This window comes from Chiloscyllium plagiosum, chromosome 11, assembly GCF_004010195.1.
Source record: "Chiloscyllium plagiosum isolate BGI_BamShark_2017 chromosome 11, ASM401019v2, whole genome shotgun sequence".
Lineage (NCBI taxonomy): Eukaryota > Metazoa > Chordata > Chondrichthyes > Orectolobiformes > Hemiscylliidae > Chiloscyllium > Chiloscyllium plagiosum.
Genome location: NC_057720.1, coordinates 30,523,741 through 30,535,974, shown reverse-complemented (window position 1 = coordinate 30,535,974; position 12,234 = coordinate 30,523,741). Strand labels below are relative to the sequence as shown.

The 12,234-nt window shown below is 40.6% G+C and overlaps 1 protein-coding gene across 9 annotated transcripts in view; it reads left to right on the top strand.

Annotated features, from left to right (window-relative positions):
• Positions 1-9,246, top strand: part of zgc:114041 (uncharacterized protein LOC574425 homolog) — a 38,088-nt gene extending 28,842 nt beyond the window's left edge. For all 9 annotated transcript variants that reach the window (XM_043699009.1, XM_043699007.1, XM_043699000.1 and 6 more), the window contains 3 exons: positions 401-544; positions 5,067-5,870; positions 8,738-9,246. In XM_043699009.1, the coding sequence (XP_043554944.1) occupies positions 401-544; positions 5,067-5,870; positions 8,738-8,958 (1,169 nt within the window). In that variant the 3' untranslated portion in view covers positions 8,959-9,246. The remainder of the gene's footprint in view (positions 1-400; positions 545-5,066; positions 5,871-8,737) is intronic.
• Positions 9,247-12,234: the final 2,988 nt, after the last annotated feature.

The window sequence follows — 12,234 nt, the reverse complement described above, 5'->3', positions numbered from 1 at the left end:
ATTCTCAGGATTTTATTCATTGTTTGCTTCCTTGCTTGCATTTGTGCCCCCCAAGTTTCACAATCATTTAAAAATAATACATGTGTGTGCCAGAGAATCAGTGAATGTATGATTGTGATCTAAAAACACTCTTGGTCCTTTGAATTTTTTTTTATAACAGGTGAAGACCAAATTGGAGAGTAAGATTCAACTTTGTGGCTGATGTAGAGAAAAGCACTTTATTCATTCTATGACTATTATTTGATGGTTTCAATCTTGTACTGTCCATTAATTGACACTCAATTATGTTGTTTGCTACTTATGTTAAACTTTATCAATTCTAATCTTTGACCTTTTATTAAAAAAATTGAGGTCAGAAGAGAAGTTGCTGTTTAACTGTGTTTCCTTGTTGTATCTACAGCCCCAATAGCTAGTGCTCTCAGTCTCCTGCTGTCACATCGAGTTATTATCATCGTTGGTGGCATTCTGTCGTCACTGGGACTGCTGCTTGGATCCTTCGGCTTCAGTCTGTGGGCAATGTATCTCACAACAGGTTTTCTCATAGGTAAATAAGTGAGTTAAAGCTACACCTTTGGTACAAGTTGTGGATCCAGGGAGCGAAATTCTATAAAAGGGGCTAATCAGGTGATTAGAGGGAAACATTCAAATGAATCTTTTGGTGTCCTTGAGGTGATTTGGGTCATTGATCTGTAAGTTTGTGGTGACTGATAATTTATATTAATTAAAGTTTATCTTAATTGATCTTGATGAGTGTATTTTTAAATATGGTTGAGTTGTCTGGAATGTAGCTGTGTTTACCCTGCGAGCAATTTTCAGAGGATTCTTGGGTATAGATTAACAAAATTAAATGAAACCCGTGCTTTCAGGAACAAATTAAAAATTAACTTTATTTTCATGGATATGTACGATAGAAGACATGGAGATGATGCCAAACTGTACGAACCTTTGCATACACTGTAGCTAGAATGTTGCATGGGTTTCTTAAGTGAATGTTATGGAGAAAGTGCAGAAGTAATTCATTATGATGATATTAGGGATGAGAGACTTTTACAAAGAGGAATGAAACTTTGTGTCACCAGCTGTAGTGATTGCTAGCACCCAGTGGGGTTATGTATCAAAATAAAATACAGTGGGTGCTGGAAGTCTGAAATAAAACAAAAGATGCTGGAAACACTTAGCAGGTCAGGCAGCATCTGTGGCGAGAAGAAGAGTTGATGTGTCAAGTAGCGATGACCTTTTGCCTGCATGATGAGCGGTTTGAAATGTTCATTCTCTTTCTCTCCGCTGATATTACTTGACCTGCTGAGTTAAGTACTTTACCCAAAACCTTTGACAAGTTTCCACATAGTAGACTAATTAGTAAAGTTAGGTCACATGGGTTCAAAGTGAGCTTGTCAATTGGATACAAATTAAAGGTATGAGACAGAGAGTGGTGGTGGAGGGTTGCATTTCAGACTGGAAGCTTGTCACTGGCGGTGTTCCACAGGGATTAATTCTGGGTCCTCTTTTTGTTTGTCATTGATGTAAATCATTTGGATAAGAATATAGAAGGCATGGTTAGTAAGTTTGCGGACAACACAAAATTGGTGGCATAATAGACCATGAAGAAGGTTTTCTAAGATTACAATGGACTGAAAAATGGCAGATGGAGATCAATCTGAATAAGTGTGAGGTATTACATTGTGGTATACCAAACAGGGGCAGTATTTATACAAATAATGGTAGGGCGTTGGTTAGTGTTATTGAACAGAGGGACCTGAGGTTGCAGGTACATAATTCTTTGAAGTTTGCATCACATGTAGACAGGATGGTTTAAAAAGGCATGCCTTCATTGCTCAGTCCTTTTAGTATAGGCGTTGGGAAGTCATGTTGGGGTTGTACAGGATGAGGGTGAGGCCTCTTCTGAAATACTGTGTGTCCAGTTCTGGTTGCCTAGTTATAGGAAGGATATTATTAAGCTGGAGAAGGTTCAGAAGAGATATACTAGGATATTGCCTGGTATAGAAGATTTGAGTTATAAAGAAGGGCTGGATGGGATGGGACTTTTTTCACTAGAGCGTAAGAGTTGAAAAGTGACCTCATAGGTTATAAAATAATGAGGGATAGTTGTTTTTTTTCCCTAGGATGGGGGATTTCAAGACTTGGGGCATGTTTATAAGGTGTTACGACACTGGGTAAACCCTCCTGCTTAATTTAAACCGGCAACACAAAAGATTTATCCTGTGTAGTAATCTGTGAAAATTCGAGAGGCCAAGAACAATTTAAAGTGAAAATTAACAACTTTATTTTTTAAAGTATAATTTTATAATTAACTAGCAACTATTTGCAACTCCTTTCTCTAACCTATCTTTTACCTTCCCCTTCTATAATACTAGTCCGATAAAACCCCCGATTAAGATTTACCAAAAATTCAAATTTCAAAACCAGCCCACTGTCAAATCTTCTCTATTATCTTCCTCTGTCGTCTTTTCTTCCTAGGGATTTCTGTTTCACAAGTCACTAATAAAGGTACCTTTAAGAGAGCTATTCTCTGGGCAGTCTGCATGTGTTGGTCGCTTGGCAGTTCTCCCTCAACTGTGTTCACTTTACCCCAGTTTTATACCCCCCCCCCCTCAAAACATCAGATTGTGCCATTGGCTTTTAATATTGTTAATATACTAAATTCAAACTTGGTTGGAGTTTGGTATTTTTTGGGGTAAAATTTAAACTGATTGGCCTAATTCAAATTTGTTTTTGTCTCCAGGCAACCAGCTATCCTAGCTCCTGGACCAAAAGGTTACATTGTATTTTGTTCAGAACACTTGGTGCTGTCAGGTAGTTCTGCTAGCTTTTAACTCTTAAAGGTTCAGTACTTCATAACAAAGGTGAGCAGAGAGAGATTTTAAAAAGGCAAGAGGGACTTTTTTTTCCCCAGAGGGTGGTTTGCATGTGGTATGAACTTCCTGAGGAAATGGTGGATGTGGGTACAGTTACAACATTTAAAAGACATTTGAATAAGTACATGAATAGGAAAGGTTTGGAGGAATATGGGCCAGGAGCAGGCAAGCAGGACTGGTTTAGATTGGGATTGTGTTCAGCATATCTAATACAGCCATTACCCCGCAATTTAAAAAATTAACATGACGTCTTTTGTAAATAAAGCCAGAAATAACCAGTTCAATCATTCCGATTCCTCATTTCTTTGCAAAGGAGATTTTCATTGCATTCGACTGTGTGATCTTGAATCCCTGGAGCATGTCATGTGCTGCCCCACCCTGCAACTTATTATCAAATTCCACAAAGGCGATGTCATGGCGACCAGGTACAAGGCAGACTTCCCTAAATCTAAGGTTGGACCGAGGGGTCTGTTTCTGTGCTGTATAACCCTATACAGCAAAAAAAGTCCTTCCATCTTCATACTTAGCCATCTTTTCAGTCATACCAGGTCTTGTCACCCAATGATCCTCTGCCCTGCAGCCTCTTTCCTGATCCTTCAATTGTCTACACTGTTCCCACCCACCCCCACCCTGAATACCAATCTCTGTCTCTAGTCATGAGATTCTCTGCACATATTTCTGTCCACATCCCACCTTCGTTCACTAGGCCCCTGACTTGACAGGGTGGATGCTGAGAGGATGTTCCCCTTGTGGGAGAGACTAGAACTGGGCGACACAGTTTAAAGATAAGAAATCTCTCATTCAAGATGGCGATGAGGAGAAATGTTTTCTCTGTGGGTTGTTGGTCTTTGGGGTTCTCTTCCCCCAGAGAGCAACGGAGGCAGAATCATTGAACATTTTTTAAGGCTGAGTTATATTCTTGATTGACAAGAGAATCAAAAAATGTGTTGGGATTAGAAAGTGGAGTCGAGGCAATAACAGGTCAGCCATGATCATTTCAAATGGTAAAGCATGCTTGAGAAGCCAAATGGTCTACCCCGGCTCATAATTTTTATGTTTCTCTGTAGACTAATTAGATGCATTATCCTCATCAAACCTCCATGTTACCTCCTTGAAAACATTCAACCAAATTCATCGGTCATGATCTTCTGTTTACAAATCCATGCTGACAGCTCATGATTAATCTGTACATTTCTAATTGACAAAATGGAATTTTTTTCAACAGTTTTCCCACTACCAAAGTTAGGTTGGAATGGTCTATAATTCCTTCTGTTTTTCCTTTTTTTTGTTTTGGAGCAAGAACACAAAAATAGCAATCCTCCAATTTGCAATTCCATTCGACAAAGAAGATTAGAAAACGCTGGTTAAAATTTCACCTCTTGTTGCTCTTAGAACCCTGGGATATATTCATCGACACCTGGCTTTCAAGGATAATATTTCCTGTGTTGTTATATTTATACTAAGTAATATTTATACTTGAGGAGAAAGTGAGGTCTGCAGATGCTGGAGATCAGAGCTGAAAATGTGTTGCTGGAGAAAATGTGTTGCTGGAAAAGCGCAGCAGGTCAGGCAGCATCCAGGGAACAGATTCCTGAAGAAGGGCTTATGCCCGAAACGTCAATTCTCCTGTTCCCTGGATGCTGCCTGACCTGCTGCGCTTTTCCAGCAACACATTTTCAGCAATATTTATACTTGCCCTTAATTAGAATGTTTGAATCCTCCTCCTGTCTTTTGAAGCCAGACAGAAAGTGATTGAGAATCATGCTCACCTTTCACCATGCATATAATAGCTTTTTGATGATTTCTTTAGCATCCTGATAGTCATCATCGATTTGTAAAATATCATTGGAGTTCTCTCCGTTTTATTTGTCAATTTCTTTGCTTCGTTAATTTGTATCATTTCAGCTTCCTAGATAAAGAGGGGTCTAATTTAATGACTTACTTACACAATTAGGGGCGATCAGAAAGTTAGACACACAGGATAGAACAATACTAAAACTCAGATTTTTTCAAAGAGCAATTGGATGCTGTCATAGAAAATTGAAAGGTTTTGCTGAGTAGATGAGTTATGACCAAATCTTCTGTCCAAACTTGATTGATTAATTAACTTTTGAAACTATTTTAACTTTTCTTGATTCATTTCTTTTTCCACTCTAAAAGGTATTTAAAAATGTATTTCTGTTCCTTCAGGTTTGGGTAATGGATTTGCTTGGGTGCCCTCAGTCAGTTTGGTCACACAGTACTTCACAGAACGGAGGCCACTGGCCAATGCCCTTGCCAGTTGTGGAGAATGTGTCTTCACCTTCATCTTCACGCCATTCTACCAGTGGCTTGTTGACCAGATGTCATGGCGACAAGCAATGATGATCATCGCTGGTATCCAGCTGAATCTGTGTGTCTGTGGAGCTCTGATGAGACCGTTACAGTCACAAAAGAAATGTCAGAATGATACATCACCATCTGCTACCACGTCCGGGAACGATTTATGTAGCACAAGTGCAAAACAAAAGAAGGACCTTGCACATTTCTTTGATTTACCTCTTCTGAAACGACCAAAGTTTATCTGTATGATCTTCTTTGGGTTTTTCTCCGTTGTGGGTTTCTTTGTTCCTGCCATCTATTTAATTCCTCATGCTCAAAACATTGGGATTGATGATTTTCAAGCAGCTTTATTGATGTCATACTGGTCAGCCGGTGACTTAATTGGGAGACTTGGGTGTGGTTGGTTGGCCAACTTGCGCCTTATGAAATCAGTCCGCCTGACAGCAATCATGGTTACGATTTTAAGCCTTGCTCTAATGCTCTTCCCCGTTGCTAAGAGTTATCCCCTGCTCGTCACCTTCAGCTGTATTTGTGGGTTCTTCTTTGGGACCATGTTGGCCCTTATTGTCACTCTGCTGACTGATGTGATGGGGGTCGACAAACTGGACAACGCACTCGGGCTGATTATGTTCTTCAGGAGTATTGGGTGCCTTATTGGGCCACCACTGGCAGGTAATGTTCTCCATTAACCGATTCACTGTTTCAATATGTGTCATGATGGAAGGTTAAGTAGGGTGAATGGGAAGTTTCTTTATTGTAGGAAAGTGTGGAGTCATATAATACTAGGAAGGGTCCAAAGCAGATTATTATTTACGTGGAATGAGATTCCAGAAAAATGCAGCGCAGGTGGATCTGGATGCTCTTGTGCAAGAAACATGAAATGTTAGCACACAGGTGCAGCAGATAATCAAGTAAGCAAATGGAATTTTGGCCTTCAATGGAGTTTAAAAGTAGGAAGGTTTTGTTACAACATACAGGGTATTGATAAGGCCATATCCAGAGCACTGTGTACAGTTTTAGACCCTGTATTTAGGAAAGGGCGTACTGGCATGGTAGGCAGTTCAAAAGAAGTTGATACATAAACCAGGTTAGGTTTATTCATTTAGAGGTTTGACAAATGAGGTGATCTTATTGAAACATACAAGATTCCGAGGGATCTTGACAATATAGATGTTGAGAATATGTTTCCACTAGTGGGAGAATCTTGAACTAGGAAACATAAGGAAACACTTACTTGAAACTGAGATGAAAAGGATTTTTTTCTCCCAGTGGGTAGTGAATTTCTGAAATGTTGTACCCCAGAGAGGCTTGGTCACTGAAAGCCTTTAAAGCAGAAGTGGATTGATTTTTGAAACTGGGGAGTTGAGGGCTCTGAGGAGCTGGCACGAAAGAGGAGTTGTGCCCTTTGGCAGAGCAGTGATGATTTATAGAATGGCGGACAGGTGATAGTGGCAGTGTGGTCTATTCTTGCTCCTGTTTCTTAACGGTCTTGCAGAACCCTGGTATTGACATTGTTAGTTTACACTCTTCTAACCTTTAGCATTCGGATTTTAGTTTTCACCTGGGTTTTAGACCATATTGTTTCAGTATCAACCAACATGGCACAAAATGGTCTTCATTGACCTAATTGGTAATCTTAACTCCATGCAGAGTATTGATGGCTAATATGGATGACTGAAATTGAACATGCTAAAGACCTCACTCGCACAGCTGAAGGGAATTGAGTATTATGGGCTTAGAAAGAGAGGCTTACTGTGATTGGACATGATTTCTATTAGCTCATTAACAAAACATGTTACGTTGAGAACTTTGTCAAAAACTAATTCAAAAACACATTTTTAAGTGTCTACTCGATGCAATTAAAGTTTCCGTTTTGCGCCTGACAGAAATGAGCCACCATCATTTGAGAGTTGAAATTTTGATTTTCCTGGGCAATAAGACCTTCTGGAATTATGTGCCTGGGGAGGTCGTTCACATCTGGCTAGAGTGAAAAGAAAATGAAGTCGCAGGTAGATAGGATAGTGAAGAAGGTGTTTGGTATGCTTTTCTTTATTGGTCAGAGTATTGAGTACAGGAGTTGGGAGATCATGTTGCAGCTGTACAGGACATTGGTTAGGCCACTGTTGGAATATTGCGTGCAATTCTGGTCTCCTTCTTATCAGAAAGATGTTGTGAAACTTGAAAGGGTTCAGAAAAGATTTACAAGGATGTTGCCAGTGTTGGACGATTTGAGCTACAGGAAGACGCTGAACAGGCTGGGGCTGTTTTCTCTGGAGCATCGGAGGCTGGGGCTGTTTTCCCTGGAGCGTCGAAGGCTGAGGAGTGACCTTAAAGAGGTTTATAAAATCATGAGGGGCGTGGATAGAATAAATAGACAAAGTCTTTTCCCTGGGATGGGGGGAGTCCAGAACCAGAGGGCATAGGTTTAGGGTGAGAGAGGAAAGATATAAAAGAGACCTAAGAGGCAATCTTTTCACGTAGAGGGTGGTACATGTATGGAATGAGCTGCCAGAGGAAGTAATGAAGACTAGTACAATTGCAACATTTAAAAGGCATTTGGATAGATATTTGAATAGGAAGAGTTTGGAGGAATATGGGCCAGGTGCTGGCAGGTGGGACTAGATTGGGTTGGGATATCTGGTCGGCATGGATGAGTTGTACTGAAGGGTCTGTTTCCATGCTGTACATCTCTACGACTCTCAATAGTCGTAATACTTCATAGCGTAACGTGTAAAATAAAATGGCAGAATGTAAGAAGTTACTTATTACATTTAAAATGTATATCATTTAAATGGTGAGAAACTTCATCATTCTTCAGTGCAGAGTGTACTGGGTATCCAGATGCTTTTTTTAGTTTATATCATGGGCGGCACGGTAGCACAGTGGTTAGCACTGCTGCTTCACAGCGCCAGAGATCCGGGTTCAATTCCCGCCTCAGGCGACTCTCTGTGTGGAGTTTAGACACCTAAGAGGCAATCTTTTTACGTAGAGGGTGTTACATGTATGGAATGAGCTGCCAGAGGAAGTAATGAAGACTAGTACAATTGCAACATTTAAAAGGTATTTGGATAGATATTTGAATAGGAAGAGTTTGGAGGAATATGGGCCAGGTGCTGGCAGGTGGGACTAGATTGGGTTGGGATATCTGGTCGAAATGGATGAGTTGTACTGAAGGGTCTGTTTCCATGCTGTACATCTCTACGACTCTCAATAGTCGTAATACTTCATAGCGTAAGGTGTAAAATAAAATGGCAGAATGTAAGAATTACTTATTACATTTAAAATGTATATCATTTAAATGGCGAGAAACTTCATCATTCTTCAGTGCAGAGGGTACTGGGTATCCAGAAGCTTTTTTTAGTTTATATCATCGGGATTTTTGTGCTTTTGATTTATAATGAGCGAGATCTTTAAAAGAATTAGTTCTGTAATTGAGATTGAGATAGATCTAAACAATAATGTTGTCTGCTATAGCTGGTCAAACACAAAGTGGTTTGTTTCAGGTTGGGAGTGACCATATGTGTTTTCTTTTGTTACAGGGTTTCTGGTGGACATTACAGGAGACTATGGTATTGGGTTCTATGTTGCTGGAGGAGGGCTGTTCATTGCAGCTGCCTTCCTCGTTTTAGCTGACTACTTCTTGAGTCGTGAGCAGAAATACAACCAAAACACAGTGAAGGAGATGGAAAAGTTTATTTCTGAATGTCGACCCCCAGAAGATGCAGAGAAAGGGAAGCTTGACACCAACCGAACAGAATGAGATCCGGTGAATGAAGTATCTGAAAATAAACTTTTGCAGTGTTTAGAGTTTCCCTTCGGATGAATCCCTTCATTCGTGGATCTTGCAGGCATGGTGACTGTGTGAAACATTCTTTGTATTAGCACACTTAAGGATGCAAGTTTAGTGCACTGTGACCAATATCAAACGTTCAGATCACTGCAGTGTGTCACTGTTCTTCAGTGAGTGCCAAGCAGGCCAGTTGAAGAAGTCAGGCATTATATTTTCACTAAATTCACGATTAAAGCAAAATATAATTTATTTTAAAAAGATTTGGAGTGAGTTTTTTAAATGCTTTTTGAAAACATTTGAGTAGGCCTGAATACGATGCAGCTACGTTTTTACCACAGAGGCTCTTCTCGTGGTCTAGTTTGTCAGGTGTTTCCAATTCCCACATCATTTCTTAAGTACCTTTTGTTAGTTTATCACTGTCAAACCTTCATATCCTAATAATTGCAAACTCTCAGTAGCTGCAGTAGCCTCTGCAACTAGCACCAGCAGCACTCGTTGAAAGGTAAATTATACAAGTATATTAAGAGCAAAAGAGAGAGAATAGGGCCCCTTAAAGATCAACAAGGTTGTTTATGTGTTGAATCTCAAGAGTTGGGAGAGATACTAAATGAATAGTTTGCATCAGTTTTTACTGTGGAGAAAGAAATGGAGACTAGAACTTGGGGAAATAAATATCGATGTTTTGAAAACGGTTCACATGACAAAAGAAGTAGTGCTGGAGGTCTTAGAAAACAAAACGGTTGATAAAACTCTGGGACTTGATCAAGTGAATCAAAGGACATTGTGGGAAGATAGGGAAGAAATTCCAGGACCCCTAGCAGAGATATTTGTATCATCTATAACCACGGGTGAGGTGCTGGAGAACTGGAGGGGGGCTACTGTTGTGCCTTTATTTAAGAAAGGATGTAAGGGGAAGCCTGGGCATAGATGAGCTGAATAGCAAGGATCAGTTCCCTGAGGTGGGTGAGTTCAAATCCGGGGGGTCTTTTTTAAGGTGAGAGAAGAAAAATTTGAAAAGGACACAAAATATATTATTTTTATATATACACACACACACACACACACACACACACACACACACACGGTCGATCCATGTATAACTATGTTTAACAGACATTTGGATAACAACATGAATAGGGAAAGTTTGGAGGGCTATGGACCAGACTCAGGCACGTGGGACTAATTTTGTTTGGGAACATGTTCGACATGGACGAGTTTGCCCAGGCTGGATGACTCTGACTCTATATCTGATAAGGGTTGTAGTGAGCTGGCAATTCATGTTAAAATTGTACAAGACATTGGTTCGGCCACATTTAGAATACTGTGTACAGTTCTGGTCGCCACATTACCAAAAGGATGTGGATACTTTGGAGAGGGTGCAGAGAAGGTTTAAGAGGATGTTGCCTGATATAGAAGGTGCTAGCTATGAAGAGAGGTTGAGTAGGTTAGGTTTGTTTTCATTAGAAAAAGAGATTGAGAGGGGACCTGATTGAGGTTTACAAAATCATGAAGGGTATAGACAGGGTGGATAGAGACAAGCTTTTTCCCAGGGTGAAGGATTGAATAATGAGAGATCACGCTTTCAGGGTGAGAGGTGGAAAGTTTAAGGGGGATACATGTGGCAAGTACTTCACACAGAGAGTGGTGGGCGTTTGGAACGCATTGCCAGAAGAGGTGGTAGAGGCAGGCACGGTAGATTCATTTAAGATGTGTCTGGACAGATGCATGAGTAGGTGGGGAGAAGAGGGATACAGATCCTTAGTAGTTGGGCAACAGGTTTAGACAGTGGATTTGGATCAGCTCGGGCTTGGAAGGCCGAAGGGCCTGTTCCTGGGCTGTACATTTTATTTGTTTGTTTTGTTTTTCTTTGGTTGAGATAGGGATGGGAGGGTTACATTTTACAGGAAAACAAAATCCAGCAATTAGTGCATACAAACCAAGTCATGGAGATGTACAGCACAGAAACAGACCTTTCGTTCTAACTCGTCCATGCCAATCAGATATCCTAAATTAATCTAGTTCTATTTGCCAATACTTGGCCCATATCCCTCTTAAACCCTTCTTATTCATATGCCCATCCAGGTGCCTTTTAAATATTGCAATCGTACTAACCTCCACCACTTACCTGGCAGCTCATTCCATACAGGCACCACCTTCTACATGAAAATGTTGCCTCTTAGGTTCCTTTTAAAAATCTTTCCTCTCTCACCCTAAACCTATACCTGCTGGTTCTGGACTGCCCCACCCCAGGAAAAAGACTATTTACCCTATCCTTGTCCCTCATGATTTTATAAACCTCTATAAGGTCACCCCTCGGCCTCTGATGATCCAGGGAAAACAGCCCCAGCCTATTCAGCCTCTCCCTATAGCTCAAACCTTCCAACCTTGACAACATCCTCGTAAATCGTTTCTGAACCCTTTCAAGTTTCACAATATCCTTCTGATAGGAGGGAGACCAGAAATGCACGTAATATTCCGAAAGTGGCCCAACCACAATGTCCTGTACACCCACAACATGGCCTCCCAACTCCTGTACTCAATACTCTGACCAATAAAGGCAAGCATACCAAATGCCTTCACTATCCTACCTACCTGCAACTCCACTTGCAAGGAACTATGAAGCTGCACTCCAAGGTCTCTGTATTCAGCAACACTCCCCAGGACCTTACCATTAATTGTAGAATTCCTACCTTGGTTTGTTTTAACTTCGTGGATAAAACCAGAAACCTGAGTTCTGAAGAAGAGTCATCCTGGACTCGAAAGGTTAACTCTGTTTCTGTCCCTACAAATGTTGTCAAGATGTGTTGAGTTTCTCCAGCACTTTGTTTTCATTTCAGCTTTCCAGCATCTGCATTATATTGTCAGATCTTTTGTTTTCAGTTTGCTACAGCAAACACCAAATGCATTGTCCAGTCTGCAACACGCAGTTGCATTAAATAGGTATCAAATACTACCTTGCATCATCTTCCCATTGACCTCAATAGTCAACACAGGTTAGTTCAGTACATTGCAGCAATAATTAGTTTCCCTTGAATGCAAGGAGGGCATCATTGACTCTGCATATGACGCCATCAGGACATGGCCACCAGCTAACCACATTTGTTTGTAGAAAAGGCTACCATAATCACATGATGAGCCCATACATTTATTTCCCCGATGGCAAGTCCTGTTCGAGGGCATGGCACAGGAACAGACCTGCTGAGACTTTAAAAGTGAGAATGTTGTATTGTCTTCCATGGTGAGTGT